General features: G+C 63.8%; 1 protein-coding gene across 1 annotated transcript; it reads left to right on the plus strand.

Moving 5' to 3' along the window:
• Nucleotides 1-334: 334 nt before the first annotated feature.
• Nucleotides 335-24,583, plus strand: LAMB2 (laminin subunit beta 2; the record flags this gene model as incomplete). The annotated part of the gene is made up of 66 exons (XM_083869284.1): nucleotides 335-624; nucleotides 2,271-2,320; nucleotides 2,821-2,996; nucleotides 3,101-3,224; nucleotides 3,334-3,407; nucleotides 3,509-3,697; nucleotides 3,776-3,839; nucleotides 3,905-4,110; nucleotides 4,190-4,310; nucleotides 4,507-4,695; nucleotides 4,822-5,001; nucleotides 5,429-5,541; nucleotides 5,660-5,739; nucleotides 5,973-6,129; nucleotides 6,309-6,461; nucleotides 6,541-6,699; nucleotides 6,776-6,897; nucleotides 7,021-7,141; nucleotides 7,648-7,834; nucleotides 8,019-8,162; nucleotides 8,579-8,810; nucleotides 9,136-9,299; nucleotides 9,385-9,609; nucleotides 10,045-10,206; nucleotides 10,902-11,280; nucleotides 11,362-11,546; nucleotides 11,618-11,847; nucleotides 12,489-12,633; nucleotides 12,719-12,926; nucleotides 13,015-13,156; nucleotides 13,369-13,545; nucleotides 13,636-13,792; nucleotides 13,941-14,069; nucleotides 14,317-14,577; nucleotides 14,715-14,905; nucleotides 14,997-15,132; nucleotides 15,323-15,396; nucleotides 15,498-15,686; nucleotides 15,762-15,825; nucleotides 16,717-16,919; nucleotides 17,006-17,126; nucleotides 17,417-17,605; nucleotides 17,676-17,855; nucleotides 17,932-18,044; nucleotides 18,132-18,211; nucleotides 18,288-18,423; nucleotides 18,598-18,753; nucleotides 18,865-18,992; nucleotides 19,070-19,187; nucleotides 19,292-19,484; nucleotides 19,559-19,702; nucleotides 19,806-20,037; nucleotides 20,113-20,276; nucleotides 20,357-20,578; nucleotides 21,100-21,314; nucleotides 21,407-21,503; nucleotides 21,572-21,944; nucleotides 22,016-22,200; nucleotides 22,277-22,518; nucleotides 22,586-22,789; nucleotides 22,882-23,026; nucleotides 23,327-23,534; nucleotides 23,616-23,757; nucleotides 23,846-24,022; nucleotides 24,099-24,258; nucleotides 24,343-24,583. The coding sequence occupies 66 exons, from the start codon at nucleotides 335-337 to the stop codon at nucleotides 24,477-24,479; spliced, it is 11,013 nt and encodes a 3,670-aa protein (XP_083725410.1). The 3' UTR covers nucleotides 24,480-24,583.
• Nucleotides 24,584-24,870: the final 287 nt, after the last annotated feature.

Below are 24,870 nucleotides of genomic sequence, written 5' to 3' on the forward strand. Positions count from 1 at the left end.
GTCTCTGTGGAACCCGGCCCTGGTGCACAGCCGTGCTCCCTGCAGGGCTCCAGGGCTGCCAGCTCAGCAGCCAGCCCGGCCGGTCCAGAGGATCCTGGGCAGCACCGACCAGCACAGGGTGAGTGGGGCATGGCCCACAGTGCCAGCACTGGGCGTGAACAGGATCCATCTGGCATGGGTACTGGGGTATGCTGTGCAGGGCTCCCGTACCGCTGCTAGAGATGTGCCCTGAAGAGGCACAGACGGGCCCGTGCAGTGCAGGGCGAGTCCCAGCCAGGCCGCCTGTTCGAGCGGCCCCACGTGCAGCACAACCGGGCACAGCAGACCTGTGGGAATGCTGTGCCTTCTCCTGGCCAGCCTAGGCACAGGACACTGCTGTGTCACACGTGGGCCACTGCCACCGTGTACCTTCCTCTGCCTCACCTTGGCTAAAGCTCGGTGCGGGCAGGTCCCTCCCCTCGCCTGGCACGGCTGCCGGAGGAGGAGACAGGCACCGGCCGCCCTCCTCCAGGAACAGCAGCTGAGCCCAGCCCGAGTCCAGCCCGACCCCAGCGGGCCTCCGACTCCGCAGCCCACCCGGGCCACCAGCCACCTGCCCAGCACCCGAGGCTCCCACGGGCACAGGTAGGAGCCGACGTGCCGTAGGGGAGACCCTGGGCATGACGCAGCTGTGGGGCATGGCACAGCCCTTGGCACACGGCACAGCCCCATGGCACAGGCTGGGTGCTGACAACTGGCATGAGGCGGCACACAAATAAGGGGCTGTGGGGTCCCTTGGCAGTGACAGGCCGGGTACCCCCACCCCTGCCATGCGTTTCCTGTGCCTGACGTGTGCTGGACTTTGCCCAGGGAGCTGTGGCACTGGGGAGGGACAGGTACCTTGGGAGGGACGTTCCCATCCGGCAGCATCGTGGCCGTGCCCGGGCGAGCTCCTGGTGGAACAGATGTCCTGTACGGCTCCACCCTGCAGCGTAGCCGTGCAGGTGCCGTCGCCACGGTACAGCCCCAGGTGGGGCAAAGAACGGTGCAGTGACCCCTGTGTAGCTGCACCCGGCGGTCCCTGGAGCATCAGGCACCCATCCCGCCGTGCCGCCCCCCACTCCCCGCTGCCAGTGGCAGCAGGCACGTTCCTGCCGCGCCGTGCCGGGAGCCCAGGGAACGCGGTGCTTTTGGCTCGCCAGCCCACGAGGCGCCCTTTTGTTTGCCGGCGGGGCCCACCGTGCCGCCTGGGGGCCGGGGCGTGCCCGGGCTGCCGACGCCTGGCCGGCCTGGCCTCCGCGGGCGGGCGGGCGGCGGGGGCCTCCAGGCAGAAGGAATCGGCAGTGACATTCCCGTAGCCTGGAGACCGCCGTCCCTTTCAGCGGGCAGCCCATTTGAATAAGAATCGTACACGGTGAAGGGGGGCCACCAGCCGCCATCCCATCGCTGCCCTTGCCCCAGCTCATTTCTGCGCGCCCAGCCCAGGGGCAGCGGGTCCCACGCCGCCCTCGCCCCTGGCCTTGGTCCCGCCGGACGCCGCAGGACGCCAGGTACAGGGGGTTCGCGGGGCTCGGGGACCCTCGTGCCAGCACGTGGCTCTGCACCACCTCGCCCATCGCCCCGGCTTGGCTTCGAGCGGGCGGGTGCCAGGACAGAGTGGCGGCTCCCCCGCCGCCCCGAGCCCCCCTGCCCTGGGCTGGCTCCGTGCGGGGGACAGGAGAGATGTGTTCGGGCAGGGCTGGGACCAGGCTTTGATCCAGCACTTGCGAGGCTGGGAGCGGGAAGTACCGGGAGACAAGGAAACACAAAAGGCAGCTCCAACCTAAATTTAACAGCGGGACCCCGGCCAGAGTCAGGGACGCCCTTGCCCAGCCGGCTCCGGCATTCCTGGCTCCCCTCCCAGGCTGGCCCTGGCCCGGTGCTGGTACCCCCCAGGGACACTAGCGACTGTGAAAAGGATAGATCCATTCTGAGCCAGGCAGGATGGGGCACGGCACAGTTCGTGCCAGTTCTGGTGAGGCATAGCATGTCTGTGTGACTGAGTGTGTGTGTGACAGTCCCCCAGAGCTGCTCAGGTGGGCACTGCATGTCATCCCGGAGGACTTTCAGACTCAACTACCCCAATTGACCCTGAATTCTTGTGTTGTCCCTGGAAAGCACCATCATGCCAGTGCGAGGGGGTGCATCCTGGACTGCACAGTCGTGCTAGAGCCAGGAGAGGACAGGGACCAGACCTGCACCCCATGCCATACCCTGCACCCTATCGCAGTGCCATCTCCGTGTTCCACCAGGCAGATCCCGTGGTTGCCCATGGACCTCTTGGAGCTTGCTCTCCTCCTGGGTAAGCATTGGCCTTGGGGGCACCCTGCATACGCACAGCACTGGGAGCTGTGGTGAATCAGGGACCCCAGTCTGGGTGGAGGGTGCTGGGCAGCGGAGGTGGTGGCAGTGGCGATGCTCCCTGCCTGGCAGCAGCCATGGCCTGACTGCCACAAAACCCAGCGGGGAATCCAGGCTGCACTAAGCCCTGTCGGGATTAGCAAGCGCCTGACCTGGCTCCCGACTCCCCGCGGCACTTCTCGGCACCCTGGGGCTGCCCGGGCCCCCGGGAGCACAGGCAGCCCAGCCCCCCACTCACCCCGCTCCCTGCCCCTGGTCACGAGGCCGCGGTGCTGCTGCCAGCACCTTTCCGGATCATGGAGCTTCGTGCTGCATCACTGGGTCGGGATGCAGGGATGGGACAGGATGGGACGGCTGGGGGTGGGGTGGGTGCATGGGGGAGCGGGGGGTGCCCAGGCACCCCAGTGCAGCCCCCAGCTCATGCCCTCATGCTCTCTGCAGTGGGGGGACTGGTGGCAGGGGGTTGGCAGGAGCCTGACCTGAGCTATGGCTGCGCCCGTGGCAGCTGCTACCCAGCCACTGGGAACCTGCTGGTGGGGCGAGCCACCCGCCTGAGTGCCACCTCCACCTGTGGGCTGGACAGGCCACAGGAGTACTGCATCGTCAGTCACCTCCAGGTGAGCCCACCCAGCCCCAGAACGGCTCTGGCATAGACCCACAGAGCCAGGCACCAGTGCAGCCTCCAGTCACCTATCCCTGATGGTGCCACTCCCTGGCACAGGACTCGGAGAAATGTTTCACCTGTGACTCACGTGACCCATCCCTGCCTGAGAGCCACCGCATTGAGAATGTCATCTACCTGAGCAGCCCCCATGACCAACGGACCTGGTGGCAGTCAGAGAATGGTGAGGTCAGGGTGGCAGTGGGGTTGCCCCATGTGCATGTGCTGTGGGGCTGCATGGCCATGGGGGTCTTCCCCAGCCACAGCCATCTCTGTCTCTCTCTGTCTGCCAGGTGTGGAGCATGTCAGCATCCGCCTGGACCTGGAGAGCGAGTTCCACTTCACCCACCTCATCATGAAGTTTAAAGTGGGTCCTGGCACATGGATGCCTGGGATGGAATGGAATGGGACAGGATGGATCTGGAGGGGCTGTGGGTCTGGGCCCCATCCCATCTGGGTGTCCTGCAGACCTTCCGCCCCGCGGCCATGCTGGTGGAGCGCTCAGCTGACTTTGGGCGCACCTGGAAAGTGTACCGCTACTTTGCCTACAACTGCTCCAAGCTCTTCCCTGGAATCCCCAACCACCCCTCGGGGCTCGTGGATGAGGTGCTATGTGACCAGCGCTACTCTGAGATCGAGCCCTCCAGCAATGGGGAGGTGCGTGGGGATAGGGTAGTGCAGAGCAGGGCCATGGGTCTGGGTGGAATGGGATCACCCATTCCTTCCTTCTCACAGGTTATCTTCAAGGTGCTGGACCCCTCCATCCCTGTAGCAGATCCCTACAGCCCAGACATCCAGGGTATGTGGCCAGGGATGTGGGGTTGGCTGGCGTCAGGGCAGGTCCTAACAGTAACACACCCCCAGACCTGCTTCGTGTCACCAACCTGCGGGTGAACCTCACCAAGCTGCACACGCTGGGAGACAACCTGCTGGACTCAAGGCAGGAGGTGCTGCACAAGTACTACTACGCTGTGGATGAACTGGTGCTGCGCGGGAGCTGCTTCTGCCATGGCCACGCTGCCCACTGTGCCCCAGCACCAGGGGCCCCAACACCCTCTGTCCCCGGCATGGTGAGGCAAACACACCCACCAGCACAGCACAGTGCCCAGTGGGACGTGGCAGCTGCACTGAGCTGGGTGCTCCCCCCAGATCCACGGGCGCTGTGTCTGCGAGCACCACACGCAGGGGCTGAACTGCGAGCGCTGCGAGGACTTCTACCACGACCTGCCCTGGCGCCCGGCCGAGGGCTCCAGCACCAACGCCTGTCGCCGTGAGTGCCAGGGCTGGCAGGCTGTGCCGTGCCAGGGGTTTTGGGGTGCTGCAGCCTGTAGTTTGGGGAGGTTTGGGGTTGTGGTGCTGCATATCAGAGCAAGGAGAGCGCAGGCAGGGGAGGTTTAGCACTGGGGGTGCTGCCTGCTGGGTGTGGGGTCTGGTGGCGCATGCTGTGCCACACACTGTCCCTGCAGGCTGTGACTGCAACGAGCACTCACGGCGATGCCACTTTGACATGGCCGTGTTCCTGGCCACGGGGAACACCAGTGGGGCTGTGTGTGATGACTGCCAGCACAACACTATGGGCCGCCACTGCCACCTCTGCAAGCCCTTCTACTACCGGCACCCTCGCTCCGACATCCGGTCCCCCACTGCCTGTGCCCGTGAGTGTCCTGGGACCCCAGCCCCATGGCTTGTCCCAGCCCTAAGGCTCCCTGGTGCCACCTGCCCCAGCCTCACAGCTCCTGGTGCCAGCAGCCAGAACTCCTCATGATCCTTTCTCTTGTCAGCATGCGACTGTGACCCGGCAGGCTCTCTGGATGGAGGTGCCTGCGACGGGCACACGGACGTGGCACTGGGAATGATTGCGGGGCAGTGCCGCTGCAAGGAGAATGTGGCCGGTCCCCGCTGCGACCGCTGCCGGCACGGCGCCTATGGCCTCAGCCACGGCGACCCACAGGGCTGCCAGCGTGAGCTGGGAGCCAGGGATGGCATGGGAGAAGGGATGGGGATGGGGGAATGATGGAGGGGTAGGGATGAAGGGATGAAGTTGGAGGGATGGGGAATGAAGGGATGTTGATGGAGGAATGGGGATGGGATGGATGAGGATGGAGGGATGGAGGTAGAGGTATGGTGATGGAGGGATGAGGATGGAAAGATCTGGGATAGAGGGATGGAGATGTAAGGATGTAGGATGGAGGCATGTGGTATAGTTGTATGAGAATGGATGGAGGGAGGGTGATGGAGGGACGGGGATGGAAGGGATGAAGATGGATGGATATGGGATTGGGATGGAAGGGATGAAAATGGATGGATATGGGGTAGGGAAGGAGGGCCATGAAGCATGCGGGCTGTGGTCCCACTGGCACCCCCTCATATGTGGATGTGTGGGGGCAGCATGCAGGTGTGACCCACGGGGTACAGTGGCGGGCAGCTCCCCATGTGACCCCATCAGTGGGGATTGCTACTGCAAACGCTTCGTGTCTGGGCGCTCCTGCAGCCAGTGTGTGGTGAGTGCCCCAGCCTGCCCCACACCATGCCTGTGGGCCTGACTGTCCTCAACCCCATGGCAGCCCCCAGGGCTGGGTTGGCCCAACACCTGCCCTACATGTTCCCTCCTCACTGCAGCCCGAGTTCTGGGGTCTGAGCTACGACTTGGGGGGCTGCCGGCCCTGCGCCTGTGACTTCGGAGGAGCCTACAACAATCGGTGGGGCCCAGCACAGCACCTGGAGGGGCAGGGGTGGGGGTGAGAGTGGGGACAGGGCTGGGAGTCACACATGGGGGGAGGGAGGGATGGGGACAAGGCTGGGGAGATATGGGGGCTAGGATGGAGGAAGAAAGAGAGGGACCTCTATCCCCAGAGATGGAGGGATAGGGACAGAGATGGAAGTAGGGACACAGACAAAAGGACAGATGAAGGGACAGGATGGTCACCCCCAGGTGCTCCATGGAGGATGGGGCATGTCCCTGCCGTCCCCACATCATGGGACGGCAGTGTGACCAGGTACAACCCGGATTCTTCTGTGCACCTCTCGACTACTACACCTATGAGGCTGAGCAGGCCACCGGCCATGGCCACAGCCACCCTCAGCTTCCGGTGAGTCTCCTTGGGGCCCCCTGTCAATGTGCATCATGCTCCATGCATAGCTGCCGCTGTGCTCTATGCATGGCTGTCACCCTGTCCTGCATGTGGCTGTTACCATGTCCTGTGCATTGCTGTCCTTGTGCACGGCTGTCCCTGTGCATGGCCACGATCCCCTGACCCCATCCCTGCAGGGTGCCATTCGAGCAGAGGTGTCCCAGGACTGCCTGGGGTATGACACCAGGGAGCCGGTGGGGCGGAAGGGACGCTCACGGCATCAGCACAGCTCCCCCCGTGCTCCCCAGCCCCCTGTCCCCTCGCGCCGCAGCCGCCAGCAGCCCCCCAAGGTGAGCCCTGGGGTGGTAGGAGAGGGCACAGTGAGGCACTGCAGTGGCCAGGGCCAAACTCTGCTGGTGCCCTACCCAGCCGGATGTGGAGGAGGTGGTGCGGGACAGTGCTGGGCGCATGGTGACGTGGACGGGCTTGGGGTTCGCCCGGGTGCGGGATGGGGCTGGCCTGACCTTCCGTGTGGACAACGTGCCCTACCCCATGGACTACGAGCTGCTGCTGCGCTATGAGCCCGAGGTGAGCACAGCCACAACCATTGCCATGAGGTGTATGGCACATCACAGCCCTGACACTGCCTTGCCTGTCGCCATAGTCAGCCGAGGACTGGGAGGCCGTGGTCAGTGTCAGCTCCCGCATGCTGCCCACCAGCTCTCGCTGTGGGAACCTGCTACCCTCTGAGCAGATGTACCGTGAGATTCTGCCCCACAGCCAGAGGTGCAATGGGATGGGCTGGGGTGGGCTGGGGATGGGAACAAGGGAGGTGGTTGGCTCCTGCTGCTCTCCTTTCGCTGTCTCCATGGCCCTGCTGTGCCCATGTCCTGACACCTGACTGTACAGGTACGTGCTGCTGTCCCGGCCCTTCTGCTTTGAGCCTAGCACCCCTTATGAGGTGACCATGCGGCTTCAGCGGACTGGTGTCACCCATCGTCACCCTGGTGCCTTCATCCTCATTGACTCGGTGAGGGGAGTCCCACTGCACCTTGTGCCTGAGGCTTGGCAGGGGTGGTATCATGGGCAGGGATGGGGAACCACTGGCTGGAGTGGGAAGTGACCCCCCTCTGGGGATGTACGTGGGGTCGGGATGGAGATAAGATAGAATGAGAAAGGATGGAATGGAGATGAGGATGAGATGAGGATAAGAATGGGATGGGCAATGGGAATGGGGAAGGAGAAGTAGATGTTGATGGTGAATGGGATATCAATGAGACTGGGGACTTAGATATAGTTGGGGTTGGCATAGGGATGTCAGCATGGAAGGGGATAAGGAGGCTTTTGAGGATGGCAAATTATGGAAATATCGATGGGGTTGGGGATGTCAGTGGAGCTGGGGCTGTTGATGGTGCTGGGGTAGTGATGCCAGCAGCACGGGGACTGTCCTGGAGCACATGCATCCAGCCTAGTGGTAGGTCTCGCAGTGGAGGCTGGCTATGCCCCTCAGACCCATCTTGTCTTCCCTTCCCACAGTTGGTGCTCCTGCCACGGGTGTCAGAGTTGCCTGGGTTCCATGGGGCAGAGGCAGCAGCGCGCCAGGAGGAGCTGGAGCGGTACCAGTGCCTGGAAGTGTTTCGCATGGCCCCTCCTCATCCCCTGGCCCAGGCCTGTGCCCGCCTGGTCTGCAGTGTCTCAGCCCTGATGCACGGCGGGGCACTGCGTGAGTGGGCAGCCTGCAGGGATGGGACTGACAAGTGGGCAGGGGTGGAGCCCTGCCTGGGGCAGTGGGTCAGGTTTTGCCCATGCCCACAACATGGTGGGCAGGAGAGCAGTGGCAGGGCGTGGGCAGGTGTGGGCAGGTGCAGATAAGGCAGCCCTGCCCCATGCTGGTCCTGCTCCCACAGCCTGCCAGTGCGACCCACAGGGCTCCCGCAGCAGCGAGTGCCAGGTACAGGGCGGGCAGTGCGAGTGCAAGCCCCACGTCATCGGCCGACGCTGTGACCACTGTGCCCCAGGCAGCTACGGCTTTGGGCCCCTGGGATGCAGCCGTGAGTAGAGGAATCTTCATCTGCCAGGAATCACTGTCTCTCCTGTCTGTCCAGCCATCAGCGCCCTCTTCACTGCCTTGTTCACTTGTGTGTCCATTTGTCTGTGCATGTGTCCATCTCAGCCCTGCTGTCCTGCAGCCTGTGGGTTCACTCACAGTTATCCATCCGTCCATCCATCCATCCATCCATCCATCCATCCATCCACATGAGCCCACTGTGAGCACTGTGCTGTCCTGCACTCACTCATCTGTCTGTCCACCCATGTTCTTGTGGACTTCTGTGTCCCCATGAGCCCTTCTCTGCCACAGCCCATGGAGTGAGCATGTTCTGGGCGCTGGTCTCCTGCCTGTCTGTCTGTTTGTCCATCCCTATATCCCTGCATCCACGTGCCTGACCTAAGTTGTGCTGCCCTGCAGCCTGTACCTGCTCCCCAGAGGGCTCAGTGTCCCAGCTGTGTGACAAGGTGAGCGGGCAGTGCCGGTGTCAGCCTGGCACCATGGGCCGGCAGTGTGACCAGTGCCAGCTCGGCCACTGGGGCTTCCCTGCCTGCCGGCCCTGCCAGTGCAACGGGCACGCCGAGGAGTGTGACCCCCGGACGGGCACCTGTCTGCGCTGCCGTGACCATACCAGCGGGCGGCATTGTGAGAGGTGGGCAAGAGGAGGGGATGGCATGGCATGGAGTGGCATAGGATGGGATAGATACAATGGGGTAGGACAGGATGAGATATGATGGTATGAGATATGTTGGAATGGTGGGATGGGTTGAGATGGGGTGATATGTATGTGATGGGATGGAGTAGAATGGGATGGGATGGCATGGTGTGGGATGGGATGGATATAATGGGATGGGGTGGATACAGTTGGTTAGGATAGGGTGAGATATGATGGTATGGGATACAATGAATGGGATGGGATGGTGGGATGGTATAACATGGATAGGAGGGACTCATTGGGTCCCCCTTTGTCATTTCAGGTGCCAGGATGGTTACTATGGGAATCCTGTGCTGGGCTCGGGGCAGCAGTGCCGGCCCTGCCCCTGCCCCGGCTACCCTGGCACACGGCATTACCACGGGAGCACCTGCCATGCCGACGATGAAACACACCACATCGTCTGCGTCTGTGCCCCTGGATATGCGGGTGAGGGGCAGAGCAGGCACAGTGCAGCAGGACCCCCTGCACTGGGGCTGTGGGACCTCAGCACCTATAGCCCCCCTCTCTGCAGGGCCTCGCTGTGACCGCTGCTCCCCTGGTTACTTTGGGGCTCCGGAGATGGAGGGGGGAGAGTGCCGGCCCTGCCAGTGCAACAACAACATCGATGCCAGTGACCCAGAGGGCTGCGACTCCCGCACGGGACAGTGCCTGCGCTGCCTGTACCACACCGCCGGGCCACGCTGTGCCCAGTGTCAGCCTGGATACTATGGCAATGCCCTGCAGCGCAGCTGCCGGCGTGAGTGGGGCAGGGGGCTCTGCGGGGCTGGGGCTGCATGGGAGTTTGGGATGGAGAGGCTGAAGTGATGCAGGAGCTCAAGGCAAGGATGAGGTGTGGGGCTGTGGTTGGGTGTGGGGTGATTGGGGTTGGGTCAGGGAGAATTTTGGGGTGTTGCAGGACTAGGGTTCAGGCTCAGGAGAGGTTTGGGGCTGTTAGAAGGGGCATGGGGCTGTGCCTGTGTTGGGGCTGGGCAGGGAACAGAGATGGGGATTGGTGGGGGTGTTGGGATCAGGTGTGTTGGGATCAGCAGTGTTGTGGGTTGTTCAGGGGCTGGAGGCCAGGCAGACTGAGGGGGCACTGGGGTCAGGCAGATTTGGAGTGCTGGGGCCAGCAGCACACTGCCTGGGCAGCAGATATAGGCTGAGTCCCATATGGCCACCCACCCTCCTACAGGCTGTGGCTGTGACCCACGGGGTACACTGGCCTCCCACTGCACCAATGGCACCTGTGACTGTGACCGTGGCACAGGAGCCTGTGCCTGCCGGCCCAACGTCGTGGGCAAGAGCTGTGATCGCTGTGCACCCCACTTCTGGAGCCTGGGGGGGCCAAGGGGCTGTGAGCCCTGTGGCTGCCACCCCACACATGCCCTCCACCCTGCCTGTGACACAGTGAGTCCCCTGGCACCCTGCTACAGTGCCACTGCCCTCCTGGGGCACAGCGAGCTGCACAGTGAGCATGGCACTGTCACTGCAGGTGACAGGGCAGTGCCAGTGCCGGCCTGGCTTCGGGGGTCGTGTCTGTTCCCAGTGCCAGGAGTACCACTGGGGAGACCCTGAGCAGGAGTGCCGAGGTGGGAGCACATCCCAGGGACTGGGGGAGGAGGGGCCCTGGGGACAGGGGATGTGGGGGGACTCTGGGTGCATGGTTAGACTCCAGGGAAATGCGGGCCCTGGGGACCTGGTGGGAGACTCTGAGCATGGGACACTAAGGAGACAGTGGGACACTGGGGACACATGGGACTCAGGACATCTTGGGAATGTGGTGGGACACTGTGGGCATGGCAGACCTTGGGGAAACAGTGGGATGCTGGGGGCATGGGGCAACATTGAGGACATGGTATGTCTCTGGGGATATGCAGGACTCAGGAGACCCAGAGTACTTGGTGGAACTGTGGGGACAATGGGAGATGCTGGGGATAGATTGGATTCTGAAGACACAGGGGAATGTGGTGGGATGCTGGGACATGATGGCAGTCTGGGGCCATGGGGCTCCATGGGGAGGCTGGGACACACCACCAACTGTCTCTGCAGCCTGTGAGTGTGAGCCGCTGGGTGCTGAGAGCCCACAGTGCGAGCAGGACAACGGGCAGTGCCGGTGCCGCCAGGGATTCGGGGGGCTGCGCTGTGACCGCTGCCAGCGAGGTTACCAGGAGCCCTTCCCCCACTGCTCACCCTGCCACCCCTGCTTTGGGCGCTGGGACCTGGCCCTGGGCAGCCTGCGGGAAGGGCTGCAGCGCCTTGGGGCACAGGTGCAGGCACTGAGGGAGGGGGGATCTGCACTCCCACTCAGCCCCCGTCACCTGCGGGAGCTGGAGGAGGCTCTGGGGCGTGTGGAACGGCTGCTGGGAGAGGGGGACAGCCCTGGCGGTCCCCTCCTCGATGGACTGCTCAGGCAGCTGGGTGGCACCAGGCAAGTGTGCATGAAGGGCTGGGGTGGAGGGACCCCCTCTTGTCCCCCCCGAAAGTTTGAAGCCCCCCTCCCTACCCAAAGGATTGAGCTGGAGAACTTCTGGAGGCACCTCCAAGGGCTGGAGCAACATCTAGATCAGCTGGCGCGGGCGGATATGCGGCACCATGACCGGCTAGCTGAGCTGAGCCGTGAGCTGGGAGGTCTCAACCGAACCACCTCCCACCTTCAAATGCTCCTCGGCACTGTAGCCGCAGCGGGATTCAGTGGTAAGAGCAACCAGCAAGGTTTGGGTTTGGTGGCAGCCCTCCTGGCCAAACCCTGACACCCGCACCCGCAGAGTCTTACCGCAGCATCCTGGCATCGATGGAGGCTTCACGGCAGGCAGAGGTGGTGGCCAATGGCACAGCTGGTGAGCTGAGTAGGGCACAGATGACACAGCAGGCAGCTGAGCGGGCGCTGCGGCAGCGGGGCAATGCTTTCCGCCGTGGCGCAGCCGCAGCCCGGAAATCCTTGCGGGAGGTACAAAAACGGGTGATGGGACTCAACATTGCCAGGATCAATGAGAAGGTGAGAGCAGGACTGGCAGAAGTGGCACGAGCATCACCCCCCATGTAGTGCTGAGCTGCCATTTCCACCATTGGTATCATCACAGATTTGTGGGGCACCCGGAGACCGGAGCTGCAAGCACGCGTCTTGTGGAGGAGCCTTGTGCCGAGACAGTGCAGGGACAAGGCATTGTGGTGGCACTGGGTGTACAGGGGCACTGCCTATGTCAGCTCAAGCCCTGAGTAGTGCCAATAATGCCTCACAGCAGCTGGAGGTGGCATTAGAGCAGCTGGGTGTTGCGGCACAGAAGGTAGGGGTGGTTGCTCCATGGCACTTTCTGGAGTCCCCTTGTGTCGCCTTTGCATGTCCTGTTTGTGCTCTTTCCATGCCACTTTGCATGACTCCCTTCTATGTCCTGTTTTTTCCCTTCCCATGCCCCCAAGCATGTCAGCTCTGCATATGTCTCATATGCCTCCCAGAGATGCCCTTTGTGCCACCTGTTTGTGTGCCCCCCTGGGCCACTGCTATACCCTCTGTCCCCTTGCACCCTCCTTCCATGCTCCTTTGCAGGCTTACATCTTGTCCCCTCATACCTCCCGCTCACCCCCAATGCCCCCTCCTGGGGCTACCCTGAGCCCCCTGCTCAGCCAGGTGCCCCTCAGATGCAGGGGGTGCAGGAGCTGGCACAGGGGGCACGCAGCCGGGCAGAGGAGGCCCTGGAGCACTCTCAGGCCGCCCGCAGCCGTGCAGAGAAGACAACAGCCCAGCTGCGGGACTTCATCCGCCGGATCAAGGCCTTCTTGGCAGGTAGTGCCAGCACTGGGTGGGCACATGGGCATGACAGGACTCAGTCAGCCCATTGTGAGCCCACCCTGCTCCCCTGTCACCGCAGAGGAGGGAGCTGACCCAGGCAGCATCGAGCTTGTGGCCCGGCAGGTGTTGAACATCTCCCTGCCCAGCAGCCCTGAACAGATCCAGGAGCTTCTGGGGGAGATTCAGGAGAGCATCTGCCAGCAAAAGGGGGTGGACGCAGTTGTCAACAGCACAGCGGAGAAGCAGGCTGTGGCAGACGATCTGCTGGCACAGGGAAAGGAGGCCAGGCAAGTGGTGGGGGCATGCTGGGGCAGGCAGGGGATAGGGTCAGTCCCCCTGCACTGGCAGGGGCTGGAGTTGCCTGTGTTGCTGCAGGAAGCGAGCGGAAGGCATTAGGAATGAGATGTTGGGGACACAGCAGGCACTGGAGGAGGCACGGACAAAAATGACGACAGCAGGGAGCACTCTGCAGAACGCCAGCGATGCCATCCAGGTGGCCGAGAACAAAGCCAGGGAGGTGAGGAGCATGGGCTGGGGAGAGCCCATGGTATGCTGGGAGAAATGGGATCAGTGCTGTGGAGAGCAAGACTAATGCCTTGGGCACATTATGGGTGGGGAGGCTGGCGCTGGGGAAATGTGGCTGGCATTGGGCAGGTGCCAGGGCATGGGGCTGGCACCACTGGCATGGTGGTTGCTGTACCTGCTGCAGCCTGTGTCCATACCTGCCAGGCGGAGCGCAGGCTGCAGGCGCTGGACAGGAAGGAGTCACAGGCGCAGCGGCGGCTGCGGGAACTGGCACAGCGCGTCACTGCCCTGCAGGAGAGTGGCCAGGATGCTCAACACATGGCCCAGCAGGCCAAGGACAGGGCACAGAGTGCCACCACCACCTCGGGGACGCTCAGCCAGGTGAGCTCCACTCCTGCCTGGTTATGCGTGACACCAAGCAGGTAGCGGGTGTTGCGGGTGCTCAGCCTCACCATGCCCTTCTGCTGCCAGGACCTGGCACAGGTAACACAGCGTTATGTGGTGCTGAAGAATCAGGTGGGCATGCTGGACAGGGTGTCTGGTGGGGCCCTGCAGCGTGTGTCACAGGTGCTGGCGGAGGTCCAAGACCTCCTGGATAAGGCCAGCAACAGCAAGAGGAAGCTGGAAGGTGAGGGGGAGCACATGGTGGGGTACATTTCCTGCCCCCTCCCCACACATCTCCCTGTGTCCCCCTGTGCTCATTCCCACTGGGTGTCCCGATGGTGATGCGGGACACGGTGGGAGGCTTCACTGTGACCATGTTGCCCGTCCCACAGACCTGGAGCAGCGCTTTGGGGCCAATGAACGGACGATGGCGGCGAAGGTGACGCGACTGCAGGCTTTGGAGCAGCAGGTCACCGGCCTGTTGCAGGAGATCCGGGAGAGGGCCAACGCTTACGCCACCTGCTAGGGACCACTGGCGGGACCGGGGGCCGGTGCTGCCCCGCCGCCCCGCAGGGCCCCGAGCCCGGGAGTCCCGTCCACTCTGCAGGTGCCTTTAGTGCGGGCGCGCCTGCAAATAAAGCCCTAAACTGTTGTGTGTCTGTGTCCGATGCCTCCTGCCTGGCCTGCTCCTGCCTCCTCCCGCCTCTCTCGGCCGGCCCGGCCCGCTCCCCCGCTCCAGCCGGGATCCGCCCCGCGCTTTCCGCGCAGCCCCGAGCGCTGCGCCCGCCGCCAGTTCGGAGGGGCCGGGAGGGGACCGGGAAGGGGACGGGGAAGGGACTGGGAACGGGAACGGGAAGGAGAACCGGTGGGTCAGGACAGGACGGGACGGGACCCGCGGGCACCTGCCGAGCGCCCCCTTTGCGCGCCCTTTGCGCCCCTTTCCGTCCCGTCGCGCCCCGTCGCGCCCCGCGATGCGGAGCCGGGCGAAGCGGAGCCCCGCCGTCCTCCTGCTGCTGCCGCTGCTGGCCGGTGAGTGCGCGTCCCCCGCCGCGGCGGGGCCGGTGGGCAGCACGGTCCGGCCCGGCCCCGCCGTCCCGTTTCCGGGCGGTCGCGGAAGGGGCCCCGGGCGCGGCAGGGGGAGCCCCGGCCCCCCGCCCGCCCCGCAGCGCCCTCAGCCACCCGCCGCTCCACAGGGCTGGGGGCGGCCCTGGCCCCCGATTCCCCCCAGGGCTGCGCCCGTGGCAGCTGCTACCCCGCCACCGGGGACTTGCTGGTGGGGCGAGCCACCCGCCTGAGTGCCACCTCCACCTGCGGGCTGCGCCGGCCCCAGCCCTACTGCATCGTCAGCCACCTCCAGGTGAGTGGGACGGGGCCCGGGGGAAGCGGGCGAGGGTGAGGGGCACGGGATAGGGTTGGGGACGCACATCATTGAACCTCCCAACTCGCAGGAAGAGAAAAAGTGCTTCATCTGCGACTCGCGGCGGCCCTACGATGCCCGCACCAACACCAACAGTCACCGCATCGAGAATGTGGTCACCAGCTTTGCCCCCCGCCCCAAGAAAGCCTGGTGGCAATCGGAGAATGGTGAGCAGTGGGTGGGGGTGTGGGGCATCCTGTCCCGTCCCGGGGGGCTCTCCTTCCCTTCCTCCCACACTGAGGAAGTGTGACTCAGCCTGTGGCCGCGGCCGCGCCCCTGGACCACTGCCGTCTAAAGGAGACGAGCCCCCGGGACCTGTGAGCGGGTGCTTCCACTTGTCACGCTTGTCATTCCCAGGTGTGGAGCATGTCAGCATCCAGCTGGACCTGGAGGCCGAGTTCCACTTCACCCACCTCATCATGACCTTCAAGGTGGGTCCCAGCGTGTGGGTACCCAGGCTGGGACGGGACAGGATGGAACACACCCTCAGGGGCTGTGGGGCTACCCCCTGTCCCACTTGGGTGTCCCGCAGACCTTCCGCCCCGCGGCCATGCTGGTGGAGCGCTCGGCTGACTTTGGGCGCACCTGGAAAGTGTACCGCTACTTCGCCTACGACTGTGCTGCCTCTTTTCCCCACGTCCCCCATGGCCCCCCACGCCGCATCGATGATGTCGTCTGTGAATCCCGCTACTCTGACATCGAGCCCTCCACGGAGGGGGAGGTGAGGCCCTAGTAGTGTCCCAGGAGAGTCAGGGGATCCCCTGCACTGCTGTCATCACCTTGCTGTCCCTTCCAGGTCATCTACCGGGTGCTGGACCCTGCCATCCCCATCCAGGACCCCTACAGCCCTGCCATCCAAAGTGAGTTGCCAGCCATCTGGGCTCCTGTTTGGCTGCTCTATTTTGGGTGTAGCTATTTTGGCTGCTCTCTCCCTGCTCTGGGCCCTACGCAGGGGTCAGGACCTGATCCAGTCTGTGGGGTCTTGGGCTCCTCTGCACCCTGCCCTGTGAGAGCAGCTAAATGTCAGGCTGCATGGGTTAAGTGGAGGAGGATGGCTGTGCCGAGGCTGAGCCCAACACCAGCTGTGGTTCAAGATGGGGAATCAGGCTGGGCACAGGACACAGTGGGTTAATCACCAAGGCTAAATTTAGACTGGGAGCAGGAGGGGAGGAATCTGCAGGGCAGGGCTACTGGGAAACTGCAGTTCTGGGGAAGCCATCCTGTCTTCCCAGGGCCCCCAGGCTGTCCCCACCAGGCACAGCCATCTCCTGGGCACAGCCCCCAATGATGAGTACCCCAAGACATGTAAAGGTGCTGTGCCAAGGGTGTTGTTCTGCACTGGTGGGGTCTCATCCTGCCTCTGCTGTGGGAGTGCAGAGCCCAGCCCATGCACAACCAGACTGTGCACAGCTACGTGTGTGGGAGCTGAACCCCCACCCATGTACAGACCAGCCTGGCCATGTGCAACCACGTGCCTGCGAGCCAAACCATGCACAGCCCTGGGCCAATACTGTGTCATATAGAAAACCACAACAGACCAGTCTGATACCATGCAGCCCTGTGTGGATTCCCCATACCATGCACAGCCCATTCCAGCCATGCCCAGCAGAGCAAAGCCATGCCCAGCTCCTCTGAACCACTCACAGCCTCCTGTGCCATGCACAGCTCAGCCCAACTGTGCCCCGCAGAGGTGAGCTGTGCACAGACGTGCCCAGCCACCCTGTGCCAACAGGGGTCTCTCCCTGCCCTAGACCTGTTGCGTGTCACCAACCTGCGGGTGAACCTCACCAAGCTGCACACGCTGGGGGACAACCTGCTGGACTCACGGCGGGAGATCCGGGAGAAGTATTACTATGCGCTCTACGAGCTGGTGATGCGTGGGAACTGCTTCTGCTACGGGCACGCTTCTGAGTGCGCCCCGCTCAGCGGGGCTCCCGCCACCACCGACGGCATGGTAGGGCAGGCCAGGCCTGTGTGCCCTGCTGGAGCTGGGTAGCTGTGTGCCTAGTCCTCCAGCCCCTTACCGTGGCATCCTGGCAGGTGCACGGGCGCTGTGTCTGCAAACACCACACACAGGGGCTGAACTGCGAGCGCTGCGAGGACTTCTACCACGACCTGCCCTGGCGCCCGGCCGAGGGCTCCAGCACCAACGCCTGTCGCCGTGAGTGCCTCTGCTGGTGCCAGCTCCTGGCACAGTGATCCTGGTGCCAGAGCTGTCAGGTTGTGGTGTGCCAGGGGTTTTTTTTGGGTACTGTACAGTGGGATGTGGTTTGGTGGTGACTGGCTGGGGGTCTTTGGGGTGCTGCAGCCTGTACTTTGGGGAGGTTTGGGGTTGTGGTGCTGCATATCAGAGCAAGGAGGGCGCAGGCAGGAGAGGTTTGGCACTGGGGGTGCTGCCTCCCAGGTGTGAGCTGTGGTGCCACATGCCATGCTGTGGTGCTGTCCCTGCAGGCTGTGACTGCAACGAGCACTCACGGCAGTGCCACTTTGATATGGCCGTGTTCCTGGCCACGGGGAACACCAGTGGGGGTGTGTGTGATGGCTGCCAGCACAACACCATGGGCCGTCGCTGTCACCTCTGCAAGCCCTTCTACTACAAGGACCCCACCAAGGACCTGCGGGACCCCGCAGTGTGCCGAGGTCAGTACGGGGCAGGCTGTGCAGGGTGGTGCTTTGGTGCTCACAGTGCTGACCCTGCCTGTCTCCCCAGCCTGTGACTGCGACCCCGAGGGTTCTCTTGATGGTGGGCTATGCGACAGTGCAGATGACCCAGCCAGGGGCCTGATTGCGGGGCAGTGCCGCTGCAAGGAGCATGTGGCTGGTCCCCGCTGCGACCGCTGCAAACCTGGCTTCTTCGGCCTCAGCGCCAACAACCCACAAGGCTGCCAGAGTAGGTACCAGGCTGGCACCTGCTGGGGTCAGGCATGTGGCTTAGCATTGCTGGAAACTTCTGGCTCTCCATGCAGGGTGCCAATGTGACCCCCGTGGCACGGTGGTTGATGGCAGCCGGTGTGACCCTGTCAGTGGGGAGTGCTTCTGCAAGCGGCTGGTGACTGGGCGCAGCTGCAGCCAGTGCCTGGTGAGTGGGGCTGTGCCACCCCCCATGCATGGTGCTCAGGACTATGGTACACAGATGGCTGCTCTCTAACACCCTTGCCCTCTGCAGCCCGAGCACTGGGGACTGAGCCATGACCTCCCGGGATGCCGGCCCTGTGACTGCGATGTGGGAGGTGCTCGCAACAACCTGTGAGTCTTTGTGGGGATGCAGAGGGCAAGGGACACCCCTTCTGGCATCAGAGCTGATGGTGCTTCTGGGTACCAGGTGTGCCATGGGGACAGGGCAGTGCCAGTGCCGCAGCCATGTGGTAGGACGACAGTGTGAACAGGTGGAGACGGGTTTCTACCGTATCAACCTGGATCATTACACCTATGAGGCAGAGGATGCACGGCTGCATCAGGTAAGGTATGAAGGTGTCCCTGGGGAGGACATCAGGCAGAGCAGGGCAGTGGCTGCCCCTTTGCAGGGTCCCCAAAACAGCAGACAGTGATCTGCCTCCCTACTCAGGGCAGAGCAATGCCTGCTGGCCAAGGCAATTTTTAGGGTCCCATCTCATGACAGCTGCTTGTGCCAGGGCTCGGTGGTGGAGCGTGAACCCCCCTCAGATCGTCCAGCTTCCTGGACAGGGACAGGCTTTGCCCGCATGTTGGAAGGTGGCTGGATGGAGTTTCATGTGAGTGACGTGCCTTTCTCCACCGAGTATGATGTGATCATCCGCTATGAGCCCCAGGTGAGCAGCAGATGGTGAAGCCAGCAGTGTGATATATTACCAGACTGGGAGGTAGTGGTGGGGAGTTCCAGATGGTGAGGCTTTTTGACAGTGCCCCTTCTTGGCTGCTAGCACCCAGAGGCCTGGCAGGAGGTGGGGCTGAAGGTGCTGCGCCCCAGCCCTGTCGCTGCCAGCAGCCCTTGTGGAAACACCATCCCTGCCGACGACCAGATCTCCACCAGCCTCCCCTCTGGTGCCAGGTAAGTATCTTGGGTTGGGCAGTGTTGGGGCTCACTGGAGGCACATGGCTGCCCTTGCTCTGTTTTCCCCCATCCAGGTATGTGGTGCTGTCCCAGCCCATCTGTCTGGAGCAGGGTGTCTCCTACACGCTCCGCCTGGAACTGGGCTGTGCTGCTGCTCGTCAGGATCCCACTGCCAGTGTGCTCATTGATTCGGTGAGGGGCAGATGGGCAGTGGAATGGGGGACAGCAGGATAGGATGCAGCCCTAAGGAACACAGGGAAAGAGGAACATGACATTCCACTGACTTTGCCCTGCAGCTGGTGCTCCTGCCTCGTTACTCCTCCCTGGAGATGTTCATTGCGGGTGACCCCAGCTCCATGGAGCGCCGGGAGACTTTTGAGCGGTACCGCTGTGCCCAGCCCTTCTATGCTGCAGGGCCCTCGCCCGTGGCTGAGCCTTGCTCCAGCCTCCTGCACAGCCTCTCGGCCATCCTGCATGATGGGGCACTGCGTGAGTACAGCCCCACACCCCGTCCCGCACCCTGTCCCACAGCAGCTGACACTGACCCTGCCCTCTGCCTGCAGCCTGTCTCTGTGATCCCCAGGGCTCGCTCAGTGCTGAGTGCCAGCTCCAGGGCGGGCAGTGCCAGTGCAAACCCAATGTCATGGGACGCCGCTGTCACCGCTGTTCCCCAGGAACCTTTGGCTTTGGGCCCGGCGGGTGCCGACGTGAGTGCCAGTGGGAGAAGAGCCTGGGAATCCCAGGGCTGGGGCGTGGGGAAGGGATGCTCTCTACAGCTCGGGGGCAGACACTGAGTGCTGTGCTTTCCAGCATGCCAGTGCAGCCGTGAGGGTTCAGTGAGCACCATCTGCGACAGCACCTCAGGGCAGTGCCCCTGCCGTGAGGGCATCCATGGCCCACGTTGTGACCGCTGCCAGCCTGGCCACTGGGGCTTCCCTGTCTGCCGGCCCTGCCAGTGCAACGGGCATGCTGAGAGCTGTGACCCTCGGACAGGCAGCTGCCTGCGCTGCCGTGACCACACAGATGGGGAAAGGTGCCAGAGGTAGGTGGGGTACGTGCCCAGATTGGGGCAGGGTGCTGCCAGCGTCCCTGGCTCCTGCTGACCTCCTGCCCTCAGGTGTGCGGCCGGACATTTTGGGAACCCAGCGCTTGGCTCTGGGCAGCACTGTCGGCCCTGCCCCTGTCCTGAGGGGCCCAGCACCCCCCGCCACTTCGCTGCCTCCTGCTACCAAGACAGCCGCTCCCAACAGGTCATCTGCCACTGCAGCCCTGGGTACACAGGTGGGTACCTGCCACGGCACACTCGGTGCTTTTCTGGGGTGCCCTGTCTCCAGGCACTGCCCAGCGTTCTATGTCAGCAGGTTCCCGCTGTGATGAGTGTGCCCCTGGGTACTATGGGGACCCTCTGCAGGGTGGGCGCTGCCTGCCCTGCCAGTGCCACGATAACATCGATGTGACGGACCCAGAGGCGTGTGACCGGCGCACAGGGCAGTGCCTGCGCTGCCTCTACAACACAGCAGGGCCCCACTGTGCCGAGTGCCAGCCCGGCTTCTATGGAGATGCCACACGACACAGCTGCAGGCGTGAGTACTCACTGCTGTGCCAAGACAGACTTGCCTCCAGGGCCCGACATGTCCTTGGGGACCACGTGCACCCATGGCTGTTCCTGCTTGTGCACAGTGCTGTGGACTCCCTGCAGCTCTGCCCTGGAACAGGGTTGTGTTCTCTGCCCAGGCCCAGCACTGTGGCCCAGTCCGTGTCCCAATGTCCAACATATTCCATCTGATCTGTATCCTATTCCCATGCCCATTCTTGTCCTCATTGCCATCGCATCCCCACTGCAATCCATCTGTCCCCATCCTGTCCTTATTCCAGTTCTGTCCTGACCCTGGTCTCATCTCCATCCCATCCCCACCAGTGGTCCTCATGCTACTCCCATTCCACCCCCATCCAGTCCCCACTCCATTGGTTGCCCAATCTCTGTCTCCATCCCGCTCCTGCTCTGTTCCTATCAGAACTTCCATCCCAACTCCATTGCAATCTCATCCCCATCCTTGTCCTCATTCCCTCATCTCTATCTCTGCTCAGTGCCTCTTGGTTGCAGGTTGCTCCTGCAACCCCCTGGGCACTGACCCCAGCACCTGTGGGCCCCAGCAGTGCCACTGTGACAGGCACAGTGGGCAGTGCCAGTGCCTGCCCCATGTGGAGGGTCAGAGCTGTGACCGCTGCAGCCCCAACTTCTGGAACCTGGCCAGCGGGCAAGGCTGCCAACCTTGTGCCTGCCACCCGCAGCACTCCCTGACACCCACCTGCAACCAGGTGAGACACAACAGGGACAGGGGTTGGGAGGATGGGATGGGGCTGGGGGTGTGCTGCAGCAGTGCCAGCCTCGGACATGCCATGTCTGTCAGTTCACAGGGCAGTGCTCCTGCCGGCCAGGCTTTGGGGGCCGGACTTGCACTGACTGCCAGGAGCACCACTGGGGTGACCCACGGCAGCAGTGCCGAGGTGAGAGCCAGCACCGGCGGGGGGATCACTGTGGCCGCTGTGGTGCCCTGACACTGTTCTCCCTGCAGCCTGCGACTGTGACCCCCGTGGCGTAGCCAGTGCCCAGTGCCACCGCAGCAGTGGCCACTGCGACTGCCAGCCTGGCATCTCTGGAGTCCGCTGTGACCAGTGTGCCCGGGGCTTTGCTGGTACCTTCCCTGCCTGCCAGCCCTGCCACCCCTGCTTTGGGGACTGGGACCGTGTGGTGCAAGATCTGGCCGCCCGTACCCGTGCACTGGCACAGCGGGCCAGCCTCCTGCAGCACACCGGGGCTGCTGGTGCCTTTGAGGGCACCTTCCAGCAGCTGGAGGAGAACCTGGCCACTGTACGTGATGTGGTGGCCACCCACAATGCCACTGCTGCTACTGCTGCCCACTTGACACACACCATGGAGGGGCTGCGGTGAGTACTTACCACAGGGCACGGTTTCCTGGGTAGCCGTGGGGGCAGCTTTTCACCCCCTTGCCTTGCAGGCAGCAGATCGAGGAGGCAACTGAGAGGCTGACACGGGTGGAAGGGGAGCTGACAGCTGCTCAGGATGCCAACTTCAATGCCAGCCATGTGCTGAACACTGTGGACCGGGGTGCCCGCGCCCTCAACCACAGCCTGCAGGACTTGGAACAGCGGCTACATGCCCTCAAGACCTCCAATTTCCTTGGTGAGCCACACCACAGAGCCAGGCTCGAGTGGTCAGGCCATAGCCGGGGGTCTGACAGTGTCTCTGCCCCCACCAGGTGCCTATGACAGTATTCGCCAGTCCTATGAGGAGTCACGGGAGGCTGAGCTCCAGGCAGATGCCTCCACCCGCGCCATGCCCAGCCCTGTCAGCATCTCGGCAGCCACCCGTCACCGCACTGAGCAGCTCCTGGCCAGCCAGCGGGATGACTTCAATCGCCACAATGCGGCCAGCCGGCGGGCACTGATGGACCTGGCAGCAAGGGCACAGGCACTGAGCCTGCACCCGCTCAATGAGAAGGTGGGACATAGGGAGGCGACTGGGGGAATGGCACCCAGAGCAGCCCTGATCCCATGCTGCCTTGCAGGTCTGTGGTGTGGCAGGTGATGTGCCCTGTGCCGAGAGCCCCTGTGGGGGTGCCGGGTGCCGGGATGAGGATGGGGGACGACGCTGTGGTGGTCTGAGCTGTGGTGGAGCTGTGTCCAAGGCTGACAGTGCTCTGGACCGGGCACGCCATGCCCAGGAGGAGCTGCGTCAGGCTGCCAGCGACATGACCCAGCTCTCCCACAAGGTGTGTGGCACATTGGTGCTGGTGGGATCTGGTGGCACAGCCACCCTCTGTAGCCCTTGAGGCTGGCAACAAGGGTCTCTGCCCATGCTCAGGTGGCAGAGGCCAAGGGGAAGGCAGACGAGGCCCGGTTGCGAGCGCAGGCAGCCCTGGACAAGGCGAACCAGACCAGGGCCCGTGTGGAGAGCTCCAACAAGGAGCTGAGGGAGCTAATCAGTCATGTCAAGGCCTTCCTGAGCCGTGAGTGCCAGCATGCTGGGAGGGCTGGCCACCCCTGCCCAGGGCTTTGTGGCTCTGCACCTGCATCACACTGCACTGACCCTGTGCTGCGCTGCACTGCATTGTCCTGACACTGCATGTGGGCTGTGCCACCCCTGCCCCATGCTGCACTGCATGGTTCCTGCCCTGCCCCAACCATCCTTTGCCCTCCAGCCATCTCTGGCCCCCTGCCCTGTCCCATGTTCCCCTCTGCCCTTTGGTTTCCCTGCCCCCTCCCCCCTGGCATGCTGTAGGGAGCACACTGACTTCTTCCACCTGCAGAGGAGGGGGCTGATCCTGAGAGCATTGAGGTGGTAGCCAGTCGGGTATTGGAGCTGTCACTCCCCGCTGCGCCGGACCAGATCCACCGCCTGGCTGAGGAGATCAAGACGCGGGTGCGCAGCCTGGCCAGCGTGGATGCCATCCTGGAGCAGACAGCCAGTGATGTGCATCAGGCTGGGCAGCTGCTGCAGGATGCCCAGCGGGCCAGGTGAGCCCAGGGACGTGAAGACACAATCCCTGCAGGGGCCCCCAGCTCAGGCTGTGCTGAGGCCTTGCCGTCTGGCCGCAGGTCACGGGCAGAGGGAGTGCGGGGCACGGCCGAGGCAGTGCGGCAGGCACTGGAGGAGGCAAGGCAAGCCCAGGGCATGGCTGAGCAGGCACTGCAGCAAGCTGCTGGTGACATCCAGCACAGCGAGAGAGCCCTTAACACGGTAAGAGCCCCATCCCCATGACCATGGACCTCCTCCCCACCATGTGGTCAGGGTGACCACACCAAACTCACATGCCACCGATCCCCAGATGCAGACCCAGACAGGAAGTGCAGAGCATCAGCTGGCAGGTGCCATGGAGCAGATTGGGCTCCTGGACAGGCAGACTGATGCCCTGAAGGTGAAACGTGCAAACAACAGCCTGGCAGCCACACGTGCCCAGGAGGCAGCCAGCACTGCGCGGGACCGGGCTGGCGAGGCCAAGCAGGTGGGTGATCAGGGGGAGTCAGTGTGGCAGCAGGGCTCCCCTGACGATCCCGCTGACCAGCCCCACTGCCCGGCAGGTGCTGGAGGGCCCCCTTCGGGACCGGTACCGGACAGCGCAGGAGCTGGTGGAGCATCGGGCGCAGGGGGCGCAGCAGGCAGGCAGCCGGGCACAGCAGTTGCGGGAGGAGGCCGCGGGGCTGCTGCAGGACGCCCAGGGCAAGCTGCAGCGCCTGCGAGGTGAGGCCGGAGGGAGGATGCTGGGGCGGTGTTGGGGACAGTGGTGGGGGGCCAGGCTGACTCCCGTTCCCCCTGTCCCTGCAGCGCTGGAGGAGGAGTACGAGCGCAACGAGCGTGTGCTGGATGCCAAAGCAGCCCAGCTCGGCGGGCTCGAGGCCAGGATGAGGGAGGTGCTGGCCACCATCAACCAGCAGGTCCAGATCTACAACACCTGCCAGTGATCCCCCGGAGGGGCCTGGACCCCCCGGGAGCCCCCAGCCTCCTGCTGCCCAGCCTCGCCTGCCCCCGCAGCGGTAGGCGGGGTGGGGGCTGCAGGGTACCCCCGTGTGAATAAAGTTACAGAGCAAGACCGCCTCACCTCTGCCCCGTGCCGTGGGCCGTCTGCCCCGGGGGCGCACAGCGGCTTCCCCAGGGTGGGAGCTGGCCCCACCGGCTGTAGGGCACTGCGGGGCCGGGGGCGGGCGGTGCAGCGGGAACCGGCAGCGGGGCTGGGGGGCAGAGCACAGCCGGGACCCGCACGGACCAGCCCGGCACTCCCACGGATCGAGCCCGTGTCCCCTCGGGACAGACGCGGACGCCCCGCGGGCAGAGCCGGGACGCCTCCGGGACAGA

Source organism: Zosterops lateralis, assembly GCF_965231275.1.
Source record: "Zosterops lateralis genome assembly, chromosome: 11".
In the NCBI taxonomy this organism is placed as follows: Eukaryota; Metazoa; Chordata; class Aves; order Passeriformes; family Zosteropidae; genus Zosterops; species Zosterops lateralis.